Source organism: Lathamus discolor, chromosome 3 (genome assembly GCF_037157495.1).
Source record: "Lathamus discolor isolate bLatDis1 chromosome 3, bLatDis1.hap1, whole genome shotgun sequence".
NCBI lineage: Eukaryota > Metazoa > Chordata > Aves > Psittaciformes > Psittacidae > Lathamus > Lathamus discolor.
This window is the reverse complement of record NC_088886.1, coordinates 14379653-14403812: the sequence shown is the minus strand read 5'-3', so window position 1 is coordinate 14403812 and position 24160 is coordinate 14379653. Positions and strand designations below refer to the sequence as shown.

Here is a 24160-nt window from a genome sequence, read left to right as displayed (position 1 = left end):
ACCATGTGTACGGAACTGGTACATATTGCTATTCCCGAAATCATTCCCAAAACATCCATCTAAAATAATAAAACCACTTACATACAAATATCTGAAAAAAAAAAACACAGCAAGTGGACACTTTACCTCAAGAATCAGATCAAAATAACCTTTAACCTTGCTCTCTATCTTTGTATCTAGATAACAGACTACAGATATTTGTCTAAATCCTGTGATGAGCAACTTGCTACTGAGCTTTCTTTGCTTCAGCAGGTTGATTCAGGACAGGACATCATTTTAGGATAACACACTTCCTTATATAGCCTGCTATTGCTTAAGATCCCAATTAGATTCAAATATTCTCCCACCCTGAGGATTTGCTTGGTCATTAGTCAGAAATTAAATTCACTTTCTTCCCACCAGAACCCTCAGTGCCCCTGCCTGCTCTGGAGACACTAATTACTGCCTAGCAGAAAATAGGCAGCTCATGACTGCTCGCATCGTTAGCCAACCTCTAAAGAGATCATCAGCACATTGCTAAGCAGACTGCCCTTTCCTCCCTGCCTGGGCAATACTCAGATCCTAGTGTGAAGCTGTCTTACTGGGGTTTTTTTATAATTTCATATTCCATAAAACACATAATTTGCTAATCATACAACACAGCACTTTGTTGGCTCTCCTGAAATGAAATACAATGATAATCAAATCACTTTCAGTGGTAACCGATCATTGGGTGATTGTATCCTCAGCTGCCTCTGCAGGCTACCATGTCACTGACAAAGTATTAAGAGCAAAACTCACGTTTTTCCACAATTCATCATAGAATCATAGAATAGTTACGGTTGGAAAAGACCTTAAGATCATGTCGTTCCAACCCCTCTGCCATGGGCAGGGACACCTCACCCAAGACTCCATCCAACCTGGCCTTGAACACTGCCAGTGTTTAAGGATGGAGCATTCATCCATCCTCGAACTGATGGAGCATTCACAACTTCCTTGGGCAACCCATTCCAATGCCTCACCACCCTCACGGTACAGAATATCTTCCTTGTATCTAACCTGAACTTCCCCTGTTTAAGTTTGAACCCATTACCCCTTGTGCTCACTACAGTCCCTAATGAAGAGTCCATCCCCAGCATCCTTATAGGCCCCCTTCAGATACTGGAAGGCTGCTATGAGGTCTCCACGCAGCTTTCTCTTCTCCAGGCTGAACAGCCCCAACTTTCTCAGCCTCTCTTCATACAGGAGGTGCTACAGCCCCCTGATCATCCTCATGGCCCTCTGGACTTGCTCCAATAGCTCCATGTCCTTTTTATGTTGAGGACACCAGAACTCTACACAATACTCCAAGTGAGGTTTCATGAGAGTAGAGTAGAGGGGTAGGACCATCTCCTTCGACCTGCTGGTCACACTTGATTCAGCATGTATGTGAACCTAATCAGAGTCTAACATGTTGGCAGATATTTGGAGAAAGGCACCTCCATCCCAAACACCAAATTCCCCTCGGCTCCACTTTTACTTGCTTTTTCTAAGCATGGTTCATCAGAACTTGACCTTGTCGGCCTCAGACCACCAACTGCACTGGGCTGCTCATATAGCAATGAAGAGTACGAACACTGGCACCTCCTATTTGAATTCTGTCCTCTTCTCTACCTTCACAGCTGATATTGTATGTGTGAATGGCAGTGGCTGGCTTAAATCCAGTGTGAGGGGTTTTATCAAGAGGATTATTTTTCACAACTTCAGATCTCTTTTGTTAGGCAAAAATATCATAACTCTTAAAGATACAGTTTGATAACTTTAATGAAGCTTTGCAATTTACATTCAATATGCATTAGTACACAAAATATAAGAAATCACATATACATATAAACTTTTGTTTTACAAGTCAACCGGCATGAACCAGACAAGCTACATTTATTCACATAACAAAAAGAAACATTGACGAGCTTCATTCACCGATCAAACATCTCAACAATTTACAGAACAGCATTTTTTTTGCAGCTGCTAAAACAACAATCTTCCATAAAGAACAAATAATTTATGTCAACAGATACACTGGCATCACATTCTATGAAATGAAAATGTTAAACTTAACACTGACTGGATGCTTCCACTATTCAGCAGAGCCCACGTGAAGCAACAGTGTGGAGCTTATACCAGCATCAAATCTGTCCACGGTTTATCAGCTCTGTGACTGAGAAAATAAATCACATATAGAAATTCTTTAGGGTAAATGAAGCCATTTCATTTCATTAAAGGGTTATTTAACCCACTTATTTTTCAACCTTTTTAAAATAAAAAGGAAATAGCTTTTAAACCAAAAATGAAATATTTAAACCTTTTGGTTTTTTATTTTCTGCCTTAAACTATTCTCACATACAACATGAATTTGTACCTTGTGAATAGCTTTGGTCCCTCAGACTACCTGATGCATCAGTTTTTCACTACTTTGTCAAAATACTTCAACAATTCACAAATGCAATTATTTGAAGCAGATAAAAATAACATAGGCATTTCTATCTTAAAATAATCCCTCTGCTACAAAGTCTGATACTCTTATTTTTGTTTCTGAACAAGAATACAGTCACAAAAATCAAAACTTCTTTTAGCAGCATTAAAGGTGAAGGTCCTCCTGTGTAAAGTCCTGGAAATTTTCTGATCCCTTCAAATACACTGAATACCCTCAGCAATTCAGACACAGACCCTGGAAAAACTAAGAATGCCATTTGTTTTCACTGAAAAAACCCAACAAAACAACACACCCCCAGTGCAATTCCCTTCAGAGATGCACATTTAGTCACGCTCATTTTTCATGAGACATGTGTGACGTTTTACAAATGAAGCACATATACCTCATGAGCAATACAGTATATGCCTTATGGGAACACTTCAAGATACTTCCTTCAGTTTGGGAGTTGAAAAAATGAAACAGCTACATTTTTTACAGACTAACCACAGCTTTATGCCTGTTAGTTTCAACAAAATTTGTTGAAAGGACTAAAAACTCACCAATAGATCAGAAAATGTAACTGTAAGCAAGCTGAGCTGATCTGCTGTGTTCCCACAAGGAATTCCATGGTTTGTCAGTGATTTGAAAGGAATGCTTAGGCTGATGAAGTCTGCAGCTCTCCCCAAAATTCATAGAACAGTAAATAATTAAGACGTCAAGTCAATGAACCATGCAAATTTGATCATTTAATAAGTTGGGCACAAACAAAATGCCTTTTATATATCTAACTGGAAATTCAATGCCTAAAAACAAAGAATACCCTTATGGAAAGAATGCTGGAGGTCACCCTAGGAAGCAGTTACTCTGCAAAATATCTGAGGGTATCACTGGTAGATAAAATCTATCCCTTTTAAAAATCACCTTGGAGATGACTTTCACAATTGCATGTGTTCTTAAGAAGCCTGCTAAGATAAAGGATTTGGTAGGGGAGTGTTATAAGGAACCCTGTTCACTTTAATACCTGGAAAAGAGGAATACAGGACGATTCATCACTCTACTACCAGTTTTGGAAGGGATGTATTCTAAAGGGAATTAAAACATTCAAGCGCGTCTTTTGGAGTAGCAATATCAAACCGGTTAGCAGCAAGAGCAAACTGCTCAAGATTTTAAATAAGTGCCAAACCACTGAGCCTTGGAATTAATTTTAACGTGTTGCCCATGTATGAGAGCTGCCTCCATCATCTCTCCATACATTGTGTTTTACTTCAATGCCCTGTATTGCTAAGCGGCTGTAGGTTTATTTGTTTGGAACTTACTGGTGACTCAGATATTGCTGCAACCTTCAAAGAATTCTTGATGGAGCTGAGTTCCCACATGTGTAAGTTTATGATGTGCACACCACAACATCCCCTTGCGATCTTGTACAGGTTTTTAAGCACAGCTTTCCGGAGAAGAATGTACACCCAGGGATCTAAAATCTGATTCCACGTTGCCATTCGAAGAGCAAAAAGTATTGTTTCACAGGTCTCCTTTGAACGACTCTCATTTATCCCAATTTTGGCCATTGTCACCTGAAAATTGAACATTTTAAAATTATCATCAAAAAAATACATGAAGAGAGCACGTAAACAAGTGAAATTTCAACATTTTCTCTAATCATCACACCTTGACAGCATTAATGCATCCCAATTGCAAAATATATACTTTCGGGCATATAACATTCATCATCCTAGAAATCCTGTTTTACATATGATAGATGTGTCTCTGCTGAAACTTCAGCAGAAGATGGCAAGCCAGAGAATACCTCCCAAATCCAGTAACTGATCTGAGCAAGGAATAAAACTTACCCAGAATTTAAACTAAAAAAGCATGCTAAGACTGTTCCAAGGGACGGGTTTTCCAATTATAGAAGCTACTGGCTGATCATTTTATGACCTTTTTTATGAAAGTTACTCATTTTTCCACATTTTCAAATTAAAGTCTGCATAAGGAATACAGCATTTTGATTTCATCAAGATTCACACATTTTAAGCTGCAACAATTTATTGACACTACAGGGTTTAGAGGTTTCTAGGAAAAATTAAGCCATGGTGACAAAGGCCACCAATACCCCTCCTCTTGCCAATGGAGACACAGAGGGTTTCATTTACCTGTGGAGGTGCTGCCCATGTACAGACAAACAGCAACGCTGCCAAAGTCAATAATTTCACATGAGTGACAGTATTAGCCTTCCAGTATAGCTCAGACTGCTTCTGACAGAGGATACCCAAGAGCTACACCAGCCCAGCAAGTTGCGGCTGGCCTCCCCACTTTGCAGAGCTGCAAGCTGGGCTTTGAAACACCAACCATAGTGAAACACCGCCTGTACAGGCTTCTGCCACTGAGGTTTTGTAACCTGAGTTCCTGTGTGAAGAAAGCATGACTCTGCAAAGCCAGGAACCTGCCAGAGGATGGTAAATTTTCTCTCTCTATTATTAATGTTAAAAGCACATGAAGACTTTTTTGGTAGAAAGATGAAACACTATTAAGGCTTTCAGTTCCAAAGCCTTTAAAGCAATACCGCTATTTAACTAAGAAACAGGATATTTTACAACTGATGTCATGAGTACACTGATTTATTGAGTGCTACAGGTAGGATCAGTCTGTCCAAGTGCAGAAAGCCATATTTTCACTAAGATACATTGTAAAACAAACAAACAAACAAACAAACAAACAAACAAACAACCTCCCCAAAACTCCCTAAAAAATAATAATAAATGAAGAGAAAGAACTACTGTTCAAGATTCCAGCAAATCTATTATACTCCTTTTTAAAGGTTTCTCTGTATTCCTAGGCCCTACTTATAGCTTGCAGGTCACCACTCTGAGTATAAACTTGAGTGGAACAGAGTGAACACATAAAAGGAGCCTATACTTGCTTGATTAAGCATTGATGAAGAGTTTCTGTATGGCCATCCATGAGAGTAACAAAGAGAACCCTGAGGAGCATTCCTGAAGAAGCTGGTAAGACTGGCAGAAGCACAGCTGGGAACCAGTGCAAGGAGGAGGAAGAATGTCTGAGCACTGAGCCAACACAAACACTTCCAAGTCAGTTCCCTGAATCTGCTTTTCACCCCACATCCAATGGGCGCATTCCTTTCTGACATCAGCAGCCCACCCAAACTTGGACAACTCCTTTGGCTTCTGCATGGGATGTTTTCTCAGGACAGTCCTATACTTTATTTATTAGAGGTCCAATAGCACAAGCTAAACTCAGACAGAATAGTCTGTACTCATGCAAGTAGGACTAGGCAGCAACTGATGACACAGTAGAGCTCATAGGCCAACCTCCTTGGCAAATATACCACATGCTTGACTTAATACAGATATCTAGTTTCCTAATCTTGATGTAGTTCAAAATTAATATGTTGTTTTTCTCTTGCAGTCTGCAAAATTAATAAACGACAAATCCAATGCAATTTATGCCCAGAAGAGGAAGCACTAAATGTTGACATCTAGGAAAAGTAGCTCCATCCAGATTTTGTAAAACTGTTGTTTTCTCACATTACTTTGCAAATTTGCGAAATTCTTTTCCATTTAGTAGCAATCACCTCTAAGTGAATCCATTCATCTGCTGGTCAACTTGCTGGCTCAACATAAAGTACCTCTGTTTTGATTATATATTTACATAAAGTAAATCAGGACGATAAAAAATTTGATATATAATTTTATGAATTCAAATACTTGAAGAAGCTTCATCCAGAGCATTTAAGTTAACTTTTCTGAATACTGGACATATAAAAAATAATGCATCTGAACTCAGAAATAGAGGTTATGTATATAGCTAAATGCCTAAGCAACTCAGCTGTGACTCTAAGTATGGGAAATAATAAGATACATCTACATTATCTATACATTTTGTTTCATAAAATACAAATTTTTCATCCAACTTTTATTATCTGGTAGTGTTATGCACAAATTGAAAAAGGTTTCATTTCTTGTATCATTAAAACCAACATAAAATGATATCCCAACTTTCTGAAGTTCTGAGAGGCTAAGATTTCCCTATAGGCCTGGAGTAAGACAGAGAATCTCAGCTGAACCCCAAGCACGAGCATTCTTATCCTAAAACATTTGTGGCAAAGCAGCGGTAGCAACAGACATGTAACCATTGCACACTCTCTGAGTATGAAATGAGATAGCTTCTCACTCTTCCAAAGAGCCTGCACTCTACTGGGAGGTTTTCCATGTCTTCTGAGAAAACATGTAAGAAACCTGCACGCAAATGAAGTCAACTGTATGCAAAGACAGGGCAAAAAGAAGACTTGCCTACTGGAGCTTTTCTGAAGTCATCTGATGATTTCTAGAAGACCCTAAACTGCAGCTGAAGAGGTAGAATGGAGAGAGGCCAATATAAATTATTATTTGTATCACATTTTCATGGCTAATTTTGTAATTTAAAGTTAAATTCTTAAAATGCTATTCCAAAGTCAGTTTGAAATCATAACCATGAAAAAGCCTAATACACGACCAGCTGTTCAATAAAGGATATCATTCAAGCAAAACATGTAGTCAGTCTGTATTTGCTCCCTAGATGCAAGTAATTTGTGCCACTGAACCAGCTCAGAATCTGCAACCAGAGCTTGCTGCAGTGCTAAGCTTACTTCTGAGAGCAGGACCTCCTCTGGAGGCACAGAGAGGACACTTGAAGGATGATGAAAGAATCCTGTCCTCTGTAGCCAGCAGTACACAAGTAGGGAAGCAGGAAGAGGCAATGTGATTGCATCATATCTGCTTGCCTTTGATCTCCACAACAGAATTTAATATTCATGCAGATTCAGCATTATGACTCAAAAAATTAATCCCCAGCTGGTGAATAAATGCAACTGATGATATTTTCTAACATATTGAGAAATGTAAAAATCCAAGTAGCACTTTGCTGAGTTATACAATGTTTATATGAACACAGCTGTAGTATGTCTGCCTGGTTTGCAAAGAAAAACAAGCAAGTAAGCAATACAACTCAAACTTTCATTAGGAAAGTAACTATAAAATTATAACTGTAAAAGTGACTTTCTAAACCAAGATGGCCTGCTTGTAAGATAGAAAGTTATTCTGACTCATGGTAGTCCTTGGTGATTTAAGGAAAGACCTGAGAATTGCCTGTCCCTAAAAATAAATACAGAGAAATCAAATTTGTGTCAAGCAAGGATTTGACACAATACATCGAACTTCTCCATCCTTTTTGTCCCATTTTAGGTTTCACTAAAACCAAAGCCCACTTTGCAAGTTCCAGGAAGTCTGATGGAAAAGTTTCAAAAATATTTTGAAATCATTGAGTTCTACTATTTTGCATATAGCAGACAGCATCAGAGATTGCCATTTCCCTTAGTGACAAAGCCCAGTGCAACAGACTAAAAAACAATCGCTCCAAAACTTCACACCACTCTCCAAATATAAACAGCATGATTTTAATTTCCTTTCCAATTGGATCTCAATTATATGAGAACAACTAATATGCTAAATGGCAGTGCTGCTTAGTCACATTCCTGGTTGTACACAAGGACAGCCAGTCAAAACAAGCAACAGACTTTACAGCTAGTTAGGAATTAAGACAAACTGTAAGGCTACTTTGATGTATTTCAGCACATATGCTCTAAATCCAGGTTCTAGCCTTGACTTCAGGAAAGTGGATAAAAGCCAATCGCCGAGAGGTTGTCATGGAAAGCAGAGCAGGCAAATGCAAGAAATTATCTTCCTCTGTAGCTCAGCCTTCAGGCTCCAGCTCCCTATGGGAACCTTGCAGACCCTCCCAAACCTCTTCCTCTTCCTTTGGATTTTATAACAAGCAGTTCTGAGAATTTCCACTAATGGAAGAAAGGTCACATTTTTTTCAGGATTCGCAGAGTGCTCATATTTTGTCACTGATGCCTATGTTGAATCCAGAGGCGCCACAGGGCGGTATTATACTGATTACATCCCACTCCATGTAAAAAAAAAATACATAATTAGTTTGAATTTCCAGAACTTTTTGGAACTTCCATTATCCATATATGCTAAAAAGAATCTGCAGTCTGCTACAGGCAAGAGCTGACAAAATATAATACTTTGTAGTACTCTATAAACTTCAAGAAAAAATTTGCAAAAGAGGGGGAGAGAAAAATCAGAATGTTTCTGCCTTCACATTTTATGTACCATTTTATATCTCTGAAGAACAGCCATTAGGAAAGAAACCCTGACAGTAAATCATTGATAGCGTATCATTGCTATGTACATTTTCCAGTATATAACCAAGATTTTGTTGCAACAAAGCTGAGTATGCTGCTTTTTTTTTTTTTATGTGATTTTATATGTCAGTTTAAAAGCAAGGGGTTCCAAGAAAAGTATGTACTGCACCACTTCTGCATCAAAATGTTAGTACATGCTCATACTTAAGCCACATAAAATGCTTTTTCGGTTACAGATCTGCAACATGGTTTTCCCTTAATGATTTCCTTTCCCTTTTTAAAAGAAAAACAGAAACCATACCTTCAACATTTCTATACCAGGTGATCATTTGGCACAGCATGTAAATTTTAACTGAGCATAATGATTTTATGTGTCTTTAAAAAGGATCTGGAGAAGACAAAATGCATTACCAAGTTTTCCTCCACATTAAGGGTGGAGGGGTAGAGGGCACTTTTAAGGGGATGTGCAATACTTCCATGTGTAAAGTTTTGCAGGGTCAGCTTTGGACAAATAGCACTAAAATAAAGGAGTCTCTTTTTCTCTCATGTATGTTCCTGTGAAAAAAATTACGCTCAAAATTAACAATAGATCCACTGGATCACTATTCCCTTGGGGAAAAAACTTCTTTTTTGTAGAAGTTCTACAAAACTTCTACATTTTGTAGAAGTTTATTTGGCCTCCATGTGTTTCATATTTACCTCCCTTGAAATGGAGCTGTGTAAACCTTTTGAAGGTATTGTAAAGCTAAAGGCATTCAGAGCTCAGAGGTGTTTCCAAAGCACTACTGCTGTGATAAAAGTCAAAAAAGTACAGATCAAACAAGAAAACACATCATTTTCCACAAAGCAAACGAAAATAGTTTCTAACGTTCCTTTCTCAGACATAGTTGATTCTGCGACCAGGCAGTTTCTCAATAGCGCAAGATGCTTCACTTCATGAACATGGTACCAGTTAGGATACATGTGCCTTTTCTCACGTTGGCAACATCAAAGCCTTGAAACAGTATGTTCAAGCACCCCTCTGAACTGGTAGGGCAGAGCTCACTACGACTGAAAGCCAAAGAAAGGGCTGCAGTGTAGCAGCAAGTATATGACACTGCAGCCATTACACTAAACTACAGCTCCATGGGTGTCTGCCAGCCAGCAGCTCAGCTCCGTCTGACCTCGACGTATGATCCCTCCTCACTGAGGGTGGTCTGTTCTTCCGAGCTTTCTGCTCTCCTCACACAGGCTCGAGTCTGCAGAGGACTCACAGTCCGTTGCACTCCATTACTGTGCCATTAGAGTCGAGTGTGACATTTTCACCATCTGTGTTTTTACAGCTCTATGCGAAATATTTATGGATGGCAATACACTTTCTGAGCAAACATTTGGAAACATCATTTGAAATGAGATTTTTATGTATGCAAGAATTGGTCAAAATTACGGAAAAAAAACCCAAACAAATTTAAAGTGCCACAACGTTATACTCACTATTTATATCTTATTAACTGCCTTTGGCATTATCATGCCCTGTATAAAGAGGGAATGCAATTCTGAAATAAGACTCATAAACAGAAGGATTTTTTTGTATGCGCCAACTAACAAACATTAACTGAAGGTGAAGTTTCCATTTTCCACATTTACATCTGTTTTGCTGTAACATAAACTCAGGTTGGGCTTGAATGAAGCATTCCAGGACACCTTTGTTTCTCTAAAAGAACCCAGACTATTTCTATCTATCTTGGATTGACAGTCCTTTCTCATGCTTTTCTTTCCTCTCCCTCAAAATTAGAAATAATCTGGTTCAACTAGCTGACAATGCAATTGCTCCCACAGCTTAATTAACTCATTTGAAAGGAAAGCGGAATGGATAGGGATAAAGAAGATTTCAGCACTGAAAAGAGATGACTCACTTCATAATGAAAAAACATAATGTCCGTACCACAGTAAAACAAATAACCTGTTTCCTGAGCTATATATTTTTAAAGTTACAAGAAAGCCTGCTTCCAGAGAACAAGGAATGTATTGCTGCCTATCAACAATGTCTGTAACAAAACCCTCTTGCCCAAAAAAATAATTTTACAGATAAAATTTAAATATTATTTACTCAGCAATGCTGAAAGTCTTTACTTACAGACAACTGCTAGACCTCTTGGGACCAGAAAACAACAGAGTACTTCTGATCCTGCATAATAAGGATTATCCTGAGAAACACAAATAAATCAAATAAGTATTTAGGGATGTAAGGACTGTATGTATTCAGGATCTATTTGTTCTTCCATTAAGGCTATTTGGGTAAAGCTCCAAACCCTGGAAATAGCCTATTACTTCTCTTTTATTGCTTTGCTTTTTCAAGGCTTTCACACTCATTTAAAAACAATCACATTTTTACTGGTTAAATAAATATTGATTTAAGAGCAACAGAACTTCTCTCGCTAATACCCTACAAATACACAAGAATCACAAACATAACACTGGGGAGAAAGGCAACTGTCTGAATACAGAAAAAAAGAGTGAATATACAGACAACCTAGAGGAAAAAGAAATCCATGATTATAGAATGAATTCAGCACTTAATTACCGTTATGCACAGGATCAAATCAGTAGCTTAGAAATGAACTGTCTGATCAAATATCACCACATTCATGCTGCATCATTACTAAAGTCATCCTCCACTTTACCTGTCTGAGGAAAGATGCAGTATAGATTCAGCAACCAGAGGCAAATCTTCCACTTACCTCTCTGAAAGCAAACAAATTTATTCTATAGGGAATGCAGGTTCTGCCATTTCTTACCTGGCCACTTTTTTAATTCTCTCAGATTTGTTACTTTTGTCTAAGAATCCAAATATCACGCTGAAGTGCCTAAGGGTTCCTTGGACAAGTCAGTCCCCGATTTCAGAGGAATGGCACATACATGCAGGCTTTCAGGGCAAATACCACCAAATCCAAAGATATCCATACATGTTGGAGGTGTTAAAAGAAGGAAGAAGAATGTCACAGTCATAATATACAGTGGCCTTTTCACCTCTCCTAGAATTCAGGGGGACAGATGGCTTTGACATGTGACCAAGCCAGCAAGACCTCAAGTCACAAGAGGTCTAAAAAATAACCTACTCTATTGCCTACTAGTGGAGTCAAACCTTCAATTTAATTATCTGAGAAATTATGGCATTTATTACATGGGTATAGAGGGAAAATAAGGAAGGGGGAAAAATCTACTAATTTTGACTATATTTAATGCATGTTTACATTTACCATGTATGCAACATACACAGTAGAGGAAAACAAAATCATCTTGAAGGACTGGAGTCATAGTCACCTGGTGCTATCTTGATCTGCAGTATTTAAAAATCTGCCTGCAGGCGAAGAAAGATGTGATGTGTTCCTTCCATGGTGCTTTTTTCTTCAAATCACCTTTATTAAAGTGGATTATTCTATCTATCATTCTGAAAAAGTACGCTAAGAAGCTATGAACAGAAATATCAAGGCTAATGAATTAGCAACCTATTTACCAAGTTGGAAGATATGATTTGCAATTTTATTTTTTTTTTAATAATGTTAGCAAATAAACTAAAAGCGACTCTCTGCAGCTGCAGCACCGTTTAGGTGGAAGAGGGAACAGAAAATTCAAATCTCCATTGAAGAGTGATTTATTTCTTAGTACTTCTGCAAACACACACTCATGGTAAAAGGTGGATTCAAATTTATTTCCAAATCACTAACAAACTGTAAATCATAAAACAAATTACTACCAGTTACATGGATCCTCACCTCCTTCCTGCTTCACTTTCTGTTTAGACACCTTTCCATGCAGTGAGGCAGATGGGAACACAGCTGGCCACATCCTTGCCAGAACAAAAGTCTTTCTCCTCATGTCCTCATACCTTGATGTTGGTCACATGGGTGACAAAGTTGCTTGCGGGCACTCACTACATCCTCTACATCCTCCCTCAAACTTGTAACCTGGTGGTGGTCATGCAGCCTGTGCACAGCCAGCCTGTGAATGGTTCAAGCCACTGAGGCAGCTGGCAGCAGACGGGCCAATGACAGCAGGTAGGGGACCATGTGGAGATCAGTCAGTGACTTCTATTTCTCCAATTACAAAGTAATCTTTGGTTTCTTTGAGTTTAGTATCAAGGTCTAAATGCCTTAAAAACCTCAGTTCAGGATATTCCTTACACAAAGGCTCATCTTCAGGCTTCTTTGGGGAAATCATGCAGAAACACTACCCATTCAAATCCTTCCACACCTGTCTCTGAATGAGGTCTTCACACAGCTCATTAAAAATTGGAGCTAAGAGAAAACTTATGAGCTGTTCTCCACTCCCTGCTCTGTCTGGCATAGATAAAAGCAATCCTTCAGCATGAGACAGTGTACTACCTACAATGCAACTCAGGTTCACTCAGACACTAAGCTCTTTCGTTTCATCGTATATGAGAATGAATCTGAAAAAATGCAAGGCAGTTACTAGAACTTTACTGTAACTCCTGTAAACCCTTTCTGCAATATTCTGTTACCTGATCATTACTATCTCTAAACACACATACACAAAACCCATGAGGGGATCATTCTCCTGTTCTGCTGGGCACTCTGCAAGCACGGTAAACAGGCACCTTCCTCCTTAGGGGAGCCTGTAACCTAAATTGCAATTCAGCAATTTTTGAATATTTTTATATAAAATGTAAGTCTTAAAAGCACAGGAAATAATAATTATTGCTCTGTTTTAAATCTAAACAGCGCATTACCCAGAAAAGTATCCAAGTAATGCACTCTCTCAGACATGAACTGATTCCTACACTACGTCTGAGACAACTTCTACTAGAAAGCATTCATAATCACCACACAAAACTTAAGATTATGAATTAACACCATAATAAATATCTCACAGAATATATTAATGTATATCCCACCCTGATGTCTGTCATGTTAAACCTGGGGAGGGTGAAGAACTTTCTGGAGTTGTGCCATGTGAGTGCATTTGTCCCAGAGACTTTTCAGCAGCAAGTTTACTATTTAAAGTCTTCAGATAGTCACGAAAGAGAGCTTTCCTAAAATAACCATCCAAAAATGGTTATGCCGTGTATGACTTTTTCCAGAAATGGTTATGTATTGTCTGATATTTTCAAGCAAGAAAGGCCTGAATAAGATTAATATCTAGGAAATACAAATAATTCTCTTGCATCAAACAAAAAAGGAATTTATGTCAAATTTACTTACTTCTTAAGATCAGGCACAGAATGCAAAAAATTCCGAGTAAGTAAGAGGAGGTTATATATGGCAAATTTATCTGCCTGAAATTTTCAATTTTTGATTTTTTGTGATGGCAACTTCAAAATTGAAAAAAAAAAAGGCAAAATTTTCTGTGAAAGTCACTGAAATCTATTTTGAACAAAAAAATTGTGTTTCAGTGTATAGATCTTTATGGTTTAATTCCATATATACAGTATAAACTTAAAAAAGAAGCTGCAAGAAGTTTTGAAAGAAAATCAGGACCACGCTATTTTGGAAATGCAGTGTTCTCACGTGACTGGAAACCTGCCTTCCCTGATTTTTCTCTCCAAAACAAAACAATCTAATTGCATTCTGGCAGCACTGCATTTTCAGAAAAAGGCTTTACGTTAAGTTTTCCCAAACAGCACAAGCAAACATAGATAACAAAAACGACAGTTATGCTTCCCCAAAAGACTCTGGTGAAGGACAATCTGTCAATCTCAGCTCTTCTTTCCCTGGTTCATATCACTTCTGCAGGACAATATGCTGACAACCACCCATTTCTGCTCCAGAACTTCTTTCCTGTTCTCAGCTGCTTAGCTCCCTGACTTCAGTTAGAGGGAGATCAACTCTTGAATTACAAATGTAGCCACAATTAATATAGAGTTTCTAAGCGCTCCATGATAAACTAAGCCCTGGCCCACACTTAAAAAACATTTTTTTTTAATGATTCATATTTCTCAGAAAGGCTAAGGCCTGTAAGAGCCCTACAAACTGTAAAAAATTAAAGTAGGAACAGGTCAGTTCCGAACACTGAAACAGTACCTTTGAAATTCAGTATTGTTTTGGGTGGGTATACTCAGACAAAGCTCCTTCAATTTCTCCTCTAACCTGGAGTAAATTTGACAGTTGCGCCTCTTAAAAATCCAAAACAGAAGAAAGATCTCTACAGCCAGTACTAGAAAAAGGCAGCAACATCTTACCAAGGGTGTCTAGTATCATAGAAACAAATCTGAATAGATGGATTGAATTTTTAATTGTTTTGTTTTAACCTTTGTTATTCTGAAAATTCCTGCAATGTTTTCCCATGTAATATTTTCATGGTGACATACAAAAGCATACTCGAATTGTCTGAGCTGCTGCTTAAACCTTATTCCACAGGAAACTAAGCTAAGGAGACACCTCTGCCATGAGAATAGGAAAACATCAACCAAAATGAGTGTTCTTTTTCCTCTTCATCCCTAAAATCAGCTATTCATTCCAAAATAGCTTTTGGGCTGTAATATTAGGAAGGACACTAACATTTCAGCAATTTAACCTTCAGTATGAGAGGCTCATTTGGAGGAACTCAAGCAAGAGCAGTAATTGAATTTGCGCAGTGTTCACATATCTATTGAAAAACTCAGCAAGCAATTCAAAGCCTATGATATGAAGGTGAGTGAGAGCTCTTCTTCTGGTGTTGCTTGAAATGACACTTGTATGACACAGTTTTCTTTACAGAGGACCTTAGCATCTTATTTAGGCAAACACTGCTCCTGATTTGACCTCTTCTCACACAGCAAGGTCTGGAAGAGAAGTAACAATCTATAGTTTACAATTACCATTCCTGTATCAATGCTACAGACTAAAAAGCCATATCTAGCAGGCCTGCAAGCAAAAAGTTTCTCTACTTTCCCTATGAAACTGGTTCATTTATTAAAGTTGTCACGGCAGAACTGGGCTCCTGAGGTGGGCTTGCACCCAGCTTAAGAGGTGCAATGACAACATCCAATGGGCATTTCTGTGGAGGGCCTGCAGCAGGTCAATTCTGCTATGCCCGTCAGCCTGCCACAGGCTGGGTATGAATGATAGCCCAGACTCAACTTGAACCACATCTTCTTCACTCTGATGATACATCCCGTTTTTGTATGGTGTCAACAGACAAACATTCTAGCAAAACATGACAAGAATTCAGTGACAAAAGCCAGCACAAACATAGTAATTATCATTGATTATCTTCTTTAAAATCTTAATCTTGAGAAAGACGAAGTGTGGTTTTCCCCTGTGGAAGTAACTTTTACAACAGCATTCAATGCTGCAAGGTTAGCTAAACGTGTTTAAGAGTATTTCCTTCAGTCTTCATGAACAGATCAGTGGAAATTGAAAGCCTAATTTATTATTTTTCAAAAGAAAAGATCACTCGTGTGATCACTCCTGTTGATAGTGCTTATGCAGGCACAACAAGCTCATGGAGACTGCAGCTTTGACTAACAACCTGCTCAGAGAATATGCTTCTGCAGAGCAGACCCCCATGAGATCTGGGACGACTTTACACGGTGAAAAGGCCTCACTAGCAGAGCAGGGACCTGCATCTTGGGACATCTGGTGTCTGCTTCTCCTAAACAGCATTTTTGGACTATGAAAGTCACAAGAGCACAAGAAAAGGGACAAATTTTTAACTATTTTGCTGCACGGACAATATAACCAGCAGTATTTGAAGGCATACAAACAGGATTAATAACATAATGTGCTCACATACATGATGCTCATTGCACATATAAGCATAAGGTAGTATAAAAGAAATTTTAACTGCCAGCTTATTATGGTATACAGAAAACATGAACGAAGGGAGACGCTTCAAGGATAGCGCAGGTGTGAACTCCTGGCAAAGTGTTATTAGGCATGTATATACGATTGTACACACAAAAACACTTAAATGAGATGCAGGGCAGCCTGCCCGTTGCCACAAAGTAGCTTATACTGTGCAACTTTGTGGCCTAGAATTTAGTAAGTGTAAAACCTGCAATCCACTGACTTCCTGCAGTAGGTACCAAGGGTGAGCCCATCTCAGCTCCCAAAATACCTAGTAGAGCAACTAGGGTTGGGCTGGGGTAAGGATATTCCAGTGAGAGCCTCCTTCTTAGTGCGCTACTGCCCTTCTCACCTCTTCCAACAGCATATTCACCAAAAAGGATCACTCGGACCAGCTCTGCAGCTTCTAGGCTGAAGTGATTCTGCAAACTGTAAGCTAAATGCAGCCCTAGTGCACAAAACACAATCATCAAGCCTCCTTGTGTGAGACAATCTGAGGACAAGAAGTCAGAGTGAGTTCAGAGAGACATAATTAGCACAACGACCTGGAAAGGGAAGAAATGACATGAGAAGAGACTGCTAGAAATTAATCAATGCAGTGAAAAAAGGAACTGAATAAGAGATGACTTAATCATATGAAATAAACAGCTGAAGTCTTTCAAAAAGAAAAAAGAAAAAAAACAGAAATGGCTATTTTTTTGCAGTAGAGGGGAGGTAAAACTGAAATGAAAGTAATCGGGTAAGCTCATGGAAAAAGATCTTAAGAATAATTTGAATGTAAAAGTATTTTTCCCAGGCTAAGACTGTGTTCCACACATGAAAAAAATTATACATTTCTACATAATTTGTTCCCATAGATAAATTCATTCTGAAATAAATTCCTCCTGCCCATTACAGGGAGTTCACTTTGCTATTCCAAAACCAAGATTTAAAATATGTTTATCCTTTAAGTCCACAGAATTTGACATAGTAACACAGCTCCAAAAATGTGCTGTATCATTACAGACCAGATGTCAAGTCACAGCCAAAACCAGCTTTATATAACAATATAGAACAATCAATTTCATCAGAGATGCCTGTCACAATGATCCAGACCAACTTTTTGCTTTGGAAATCCAACCCCTAGAGCCCAGATTTATACAACAAGATTCACATATACCTAGCAAAGGGCTAAGACTTCAGCAAGGATGAAAAAAGATGACTTACTGCCCAGAAAAGTTGATGCTACTATCTTTAGAACACGGCTTCCTGGAACTACTCATCACAAAGGAATATTATTTGACTGTTAGAACAAACGTGTCTCTGCAAATCATTGACTACATTGATTATCTGAAAACTCACAAATTTCTCTTGTTTTGCTTTTTTTTTGAGAATTCCCTCCCACTCTCAACTCCTTTTGAGGAGATGAATATTCCCCCATAAGGGAAGAAGCAGGGAGTACCCGTCATTGTGCTACCTCTGTAAGGAATGATTCTCACAGAAAATGAAAATTCCATCAGAAAATGAAAAAGCTGCTCATTTTTGAGGAATACATGAGACGGAAGTCACACATATAAAGGCACCAAAACAAATTCATTACCACTGAGCAGGTGCAGAAGTCAAGTTCACCTCCATGCTAGACACCATTTGCGATGATGACACCATGCCAAGTGCAAGGTCCTACACCTGGGTCACAGCAATCCCAGGCACAGCTACAGGTTGGGCAGAGAAGAGATTCAGAGCGGCCCTGCAGAGAAGGACTTGGGGGTGCTGGTCGATGAGAAAATGAACATGAGCCGACTGCAGTGTGCGCTCGCAGCCCAGAAAACCAACCGTATCCTGGGCTGCATCAAAAGGAGTGTGACCAGCAGGTCGAAAGAGGTGATCCTGCCCCTCTACTCTGCTCTTGTGAGACCTCACCTGGAGTATTGTGTGCAGTTCTGGTGTCCTCAAAACAAAAAGGACATGGAACTGTTGGAACAAGTCCAGAGGAGGGCCACGAGGATGGTCAGGGACTGGAGCACCTCCCATATGAAGACAGGCTGAGAAAGTTGGGGCTGTTCAGCCTGGAGAAGAGAAGGCTGCATGGAGACCTCATAGCAGCCTTCCAGTATCTGAAGGGGGCTTATGAGGATGCTGGAGAAGGACCCTTCATTAGGGACTGTAGTGACAGGACAAGGGGTAACAAGTTAAAACTTAAACAGGAGGAGTTTAGATTGGATATAAGGAGGAAGTTCTTTACTGTAAGGGTGGTGAGGCACTGGAATTGGTTGCCCAAGGAAGTAATGAATGCTCCATCCCTGGTGGTGTTCAAGGCCAGCTTAGACAGAGCCTTGGGTGACATGGTTTAGTGTGAGGTGTCCCTGCCCACAGCAGGGGGGTTGGAACTATATGATCTTAAGGTAGGTCCTTTCCAACCCTAACTATTCTATGATTCCATTATCCAGGGTCTTCTTCCTCTAATGGCATCTAAAAGTGATTTTAGCACAGGACAGTGACTGAATATATAACTTCATTTAGAGAAAAAAAAAAATCTAATAGTGAAGTACATCTGTAGCTGGATTACAGCATTGGATAGACTTAATTTTGGTAGCTATGCACATATGACAACTGATGTACCAGATCAGATTAAGAACAGAAGAAAACTGAAGAAAGCAAACCCTCCACTAGATAGAAAAATCACACAGAATAAATCCAAAGTCCTGCATCTGCAAATGCACCATAAACTGCACCACCATCCTCCACTTTCTCTTCCAAAGGATGGTTTGGTTTCTAATCACTTTGATTTATACTGAAGCAATACACTCTCACCTAGCATTTTGTTCTGTATACTCTTTGGGATAGAAAACATGGATAAAAGACACAATTCAAAGACTGACTTTTAGGCTTGGCTTTGAAAAAAAAATAACAAGGAAATGATTTTGAGACAAGCATGTATTTTGCTACTTCACCAAATGATTTCACCTATGAACACCTGCTATTTATTTCAAGGAATATTTATTTTGCTATATGCTGATTATATTATAGAATGTAAACTATTAATTTCACAAATTAAATGCCCAGAGAGGTTTCCAAGAAATTGGACAAGTAGATTTGGATCAGCACTTCATCATAAATCAGACATTTGGATAAACCCTGGATCTCTTTATTGTACCACTTGAGCACTATGTCCCTGGCAAAGCTATTCCACTGCATTTATATGCACCACTGCAGTCCAATAAAGCTTGCTAAATTAACACTGCACTTGTAATTCTGTTTGTATTCAGTGAACAGAATGCTAAAAAACAAAGATTGGGTAACTCAGAGAATTAACTTTGGTGTAAACGCTATGATCCTAGTAACTAAGAAAGGTAATGCCTACCAAGGACCACATCCCATTGCACTGCATTTTGCAGACTACGGAAGTCTCTGCATAAAAGGCTAAGTGTTCACTTCCCTGAACTTTGTTTACATTAACTTTCTTTTTAACATCTCTTTTCTAACATAAATTTGTCCATATTGCAGAACCCTTTTCCATACTGCCAGGCTAATTAAGGTGATTGATAGGCTCATTTTGTTTCGAAAGAGATCTAGAAGCAAATCATCATGAGACTGGAATGCACAGAGAGCACCAGCAGATTTGCCCCCCAATGAACCAGAACTGCTCATGTATTGCCTCCCACGGCCACACAGTCCCAAAAAATACTAAGTACAAAATTAAGCAAAAAGTCATTCACGGGTCTGTATCACCAGCTGATGAAAACACCAAATTCTGAAAAGGCTCTGAACAAATTTGCTGATAGAGTAATTCATAATTAACTGCACCTTAGAAGAAGTTACATACTTTAACAAAAGTAGCAACATGATTTCATTAAAGTGTCAAAATTTTTAAAATTATGTTGTTATTGAACAGCATAACAAAATTACCAACACTGAGAAAACAGCCACAGCAGTTACATTTCATTGTTCCTTCATATGTTGAAAAAATTAAGTATCTTTTTTGAATTAAGTCTATAGCTCCTTTGACACCCAAGGGATTTTTAAAAAAAATCAAATTAATTCCAACCTTTAAGCACAGTTATTTTACCTGAAAATACGTAAATGTCACCAGAGGATAATATACTGAGTTATTTCATGAAAAGTAAAGCCATAATTTGAGCTGTTTTTCCTGAAAACCAATCTGTGGCTTTCCCTAGACAAATTTCAGGAGATGCCTGGAAGTAACTGGAAGTTAGTTCACCACAAAAGGCTGCTATACTGTTCTGATGATTTACTTTGTGCTCTACATACTACAGCCACTACACTGAGAAAAGCCAACATGAATTTAAACTATGTTCCAGAGCAAGCCTAGAAAAATTCTCTGGGTGTTGAAAAGAAGTGAAAGAGGTTTTATGCATTTCAATGATGCAGAGATCTATATCCAAACTTGTCTCCTTGAAGTCTGCAATACTGGATTAATTAAATGCTACCTGCCAGATATACCCAGCTGATGCAGCTAGGCTTAACAGCAGTATCTAATTTAGAACTACTTCAGGTAAATCCATGCTATACTATAGGCAGTAAGGAAATGAGATATAGCTGGATCAGATTCAGAACTCTGACTTAAATTTCTGTATTTGTAAGCTCAAATCAAAATTGATCCTCTTTCGTATCAGTGGAAAACTACAGGACCTTGTTTCCAGGAAACAAATTAAGATTTCATATCACTTTTAACTTAACCTCTCTCACCCTAGTAAAAAACAGTTTTCTTCAGTCAGGTTTACTACAGCAAAAAGAGCACAGTTAGTATCAGTTTTGTAATGCCATCATATAACAGGAGCCATCAAATATTTTCCTGTATCATAATCCTGATTCTTTTATCCTGCTCACTGACAGTGCACACTAATATGGGCAACACTTACCACACTGGAAGAGTCACAGCAGTTACCTGCAAGCAGCCCTAAGTTACAGCCAGGACAGCAGAGAAAGCACAGCCCCTGCATAGAGCAGCTTTGCTACTCATCTGTCCAGACTAAAACCCAGCTTGGTCAGGTCTAAACCAAATTTTATTTTAACCCACTGCCAAACACTAGTTTTTAATATGACTCTAAAGCAAAGCCCTTAATACCCTGCTAATGGAGTGGAGGATTTTTACATTCTTAACTGTTACCTTCAGTCACACAGTACACAAGTAAGAGTAAACAGTAGTAACAACAACAAACACACTACTAACAAACAGACTAAACAGACCTGCCACTCAAAGATTTCACTGAATTTTTGGACAAACTCAATACCTGCTCTGATTTATGCTAGCCACCATTCTGCTACCACTGTCTCCTTCACAGCACAGGAAATACAGTCCTCACAGTCCCTAGATATATTTAGCTTTCTCAGTGTATTTTGCTTATGATCAGAGGTGGAGAATAAATTTCATTTTTGTTACAGATGCACAGGTACATAAACTACACATAATATGCTGTAAATTTAATATATTGAAGAGTGACTGGAACTATTATCACAGCTAAAGTGCTTTAAAACCTGGAGATAAAAAAGTATAACTTTTATACAGTGATGTGCATTAAAAATTGGCAAACATGTTAGGCTCTTACCAGGAATGGACTCCAGCAAATGCAAGAAACACACATTATAGCCAAGAGCTGAATGATCATTTCAAAATGATGAGATCTGCCTTGTCTTTGTTGACTTTTAAATTTGACTCTTAAGAGAGTAATTCCTGTGACAGCATTGCACAAGAATGAAACAGCAAGGGCCAGTAACCCAAGGCAAGAAAAAAGTAAGAGATAAAATCTGTCTTCCCAGTCCTCAACATGTTCTGTTTTATAGAAGCACCAGGTCCTCGATGCTTGAATTTGATAGGCTCTAAACCTAAGAACAGGCAGCAAAGCTATAAGAACAGCAAACAGACATACCATAGTCAACATCATTTTCACATGTTTAGAAGTCATTTTTGTAGAGTGAAATATTGGCTTAGTGACTCCAATGCACCTTTCAACAGCCATCACACTGCCCAGGAAGAGTGGGCACAAACCAAAGAAAACCATGCAGATGCCAAAAACACTGCAAAGAATGTTGGACTGGTTAAATCGAATCCAGTCTTTATCTGATGCATACACAAACACTGCAATGGCTCCGTTGATGAGGTGGCCAAAGAGATCTGTGACGACCAAGCCGCTAGCGAGAAGCAAAAAGGAGGCTTTTGATTTCTGTCTAAATCTCTGATATGCCTTCAGGAGAATTGCTATTGCAAGACTGTTGGACAGAATTCCCACTGTCATGAAGATTATTGAAAAGAAAACGGAAATCTTCTTTTCCGTGTGGCAGGTTGTGTTTTTCAAGATTCCAAATCCAGCCAGCCCTGGTGATTTTGAACTGTTCATGGTTAGGAAAGGAGAAGCAGCTCTCAAAACATTTCAGCTGTCTTGCAATCAAAAGGCATCTGCAATATTAAAAACAAATATACGCACAGTGTAAAAGGCATGCCACTGTTCAAATGACATTTGAAACAGAAATTCCATACCATTAGTCTGTGGTACAAATCTAATTTTCTGTTTTCCTGAGTGATATGATATGGCATCATATTTTAAGTGCATCAGTCACAGGATAAAATAATTATCTGCATGTATTATACAATGCAGAAAGAGTGTACAGTATCTTTATAGTTTCTGCACATAGTAAGATATACAAAATGATGTATAACATACATAATGATCATGTACATATAATCAGAGAAACCACCAAAATATTCTGGTGGTTAAACTACATATATAAACAAACGTTTTTGAGACATTTATTTATCCTATTGGATAATATCCTATAATGATAAATAAGAATTTATGTGGCAAAGTAAAAAGTTAAATACTCAAAATTGGAATGTTTGGAGATGATAACCACAGTCCAGTTCTCTACTCACTGTTAAGCATTTATTTTCAAAATAATGTCCTAGCACTTTCCGAGTAATTCTCACAATCCAATGTCTTAAAGGTTTAACGTAACCATCGTTTAAGTCTCCAACTCCCCAGTGCCCTTGCTGAGGCACAAACTTGCATTTTGGACTCTCCCTTACTCAGAAGCCAATTCTGCAAGTTAACTTTACACGTTATCTCCCATCTCTACTCTCAGGACATTCCTGCTAGTGAAAACTTCCCATGCAGAAAAAACAGCAGGCTTCCAGATCGCCTATCACACAGAGGTGCTGAAGTCTCCCAACTACCGAGCTGGATCAGAAACCGGGCACGCCTGAGCCAGCGGTACTTCAACCGTTCGGGACGGCTGAACAGGAGACCCCCCCGGCGAGCTCCTCTGACGGAGGGGAGAGATGCGGAGCCTGTCCCGTCCCGTCCCGTCCCGTCCCGTCCAACTCCCCGCCGCGCGGCAGCCGCGCTAGCAGCGAGCCCCCACAGCCGCGCGAGCACGTGGGTATCGCCGGTGAACCGGGGAGCGCCCGAGGCACCAGCACTCCCACTCGCCCCCCCACCGTCCTTCGCCACCGCCAGCGCTCTTAAGTGCGCGCCGGTGCCGCCGCCGTCGCCGCCAGGGGCGGAGCGAGCCCGCCACGCAGGGCACAAGTGCCACCGGCCACTGCCGCTTACCGGCGCTAGCACGGCTCCGCGCCGCCTCCCTGCGCCGCCGCACCCCGCAGAGCTCCCACCGCCCGGTCCAGCTGGCGGGCACCGCTCCTTCCCCGCCCCGGTCCGTTGCCGCTCACCTCTCCTTCCCTGCGCGGCACCGGGGGAAAGCGCTGCTGCGCGGCACGGTACCCAGCCCGCTGCCTCCCGGCCCGCCGCCGCCGCCCCCCCCATC

General features: G+C 39.5%; 1 protein-coding gene across 5 annotated transcripts; it reads right to left on the bottom strand.

The window, feature by feature from the left end:
* Window positions 1-1764: 1764 nt before the first annotated feature.
* Window positions 1765-24150, bottom strand: PTGFR (prostaglandin F receptor). 5 transcript variants are annotated; one of them, XM_065673660.1, is made up of 4 exons: window positions 23950-24053; window positions 21949-22796; window positions 3748-4002; window positions 1765-2176 (listed from the first exon to the last, which is right to left on the bottom strand). In XM_065673660.1, exons 2-4 carry the CDS (start codon window positions 22735-22737, stop codon window positions 2165-2167), a joined length of 1056 nt encoding a protein of 351 aa, XP_065529732.1. In that variant the 5' UTR covers window positions 22738-22796; window positions 23950-24053; the 3' UTR covers window positions 1765-2164. The 5 variants fall into 5 exon arrangements, with proteins under 5 accessions (XP_065529732.1, XP_065529731.1, XP_065529729.1 ...); XM_065673659.1 differs by lacking the exon at window positions 23950-24053 and adding an exon at window positions 24066-24150 and having other exon boundaries at window positions 1765-4002; XM_065673657.1 differs by having other exon boundaries at window positions 1765-4002.
* Window positions 24151-24160: the final 10 nt, after the last annotated feature.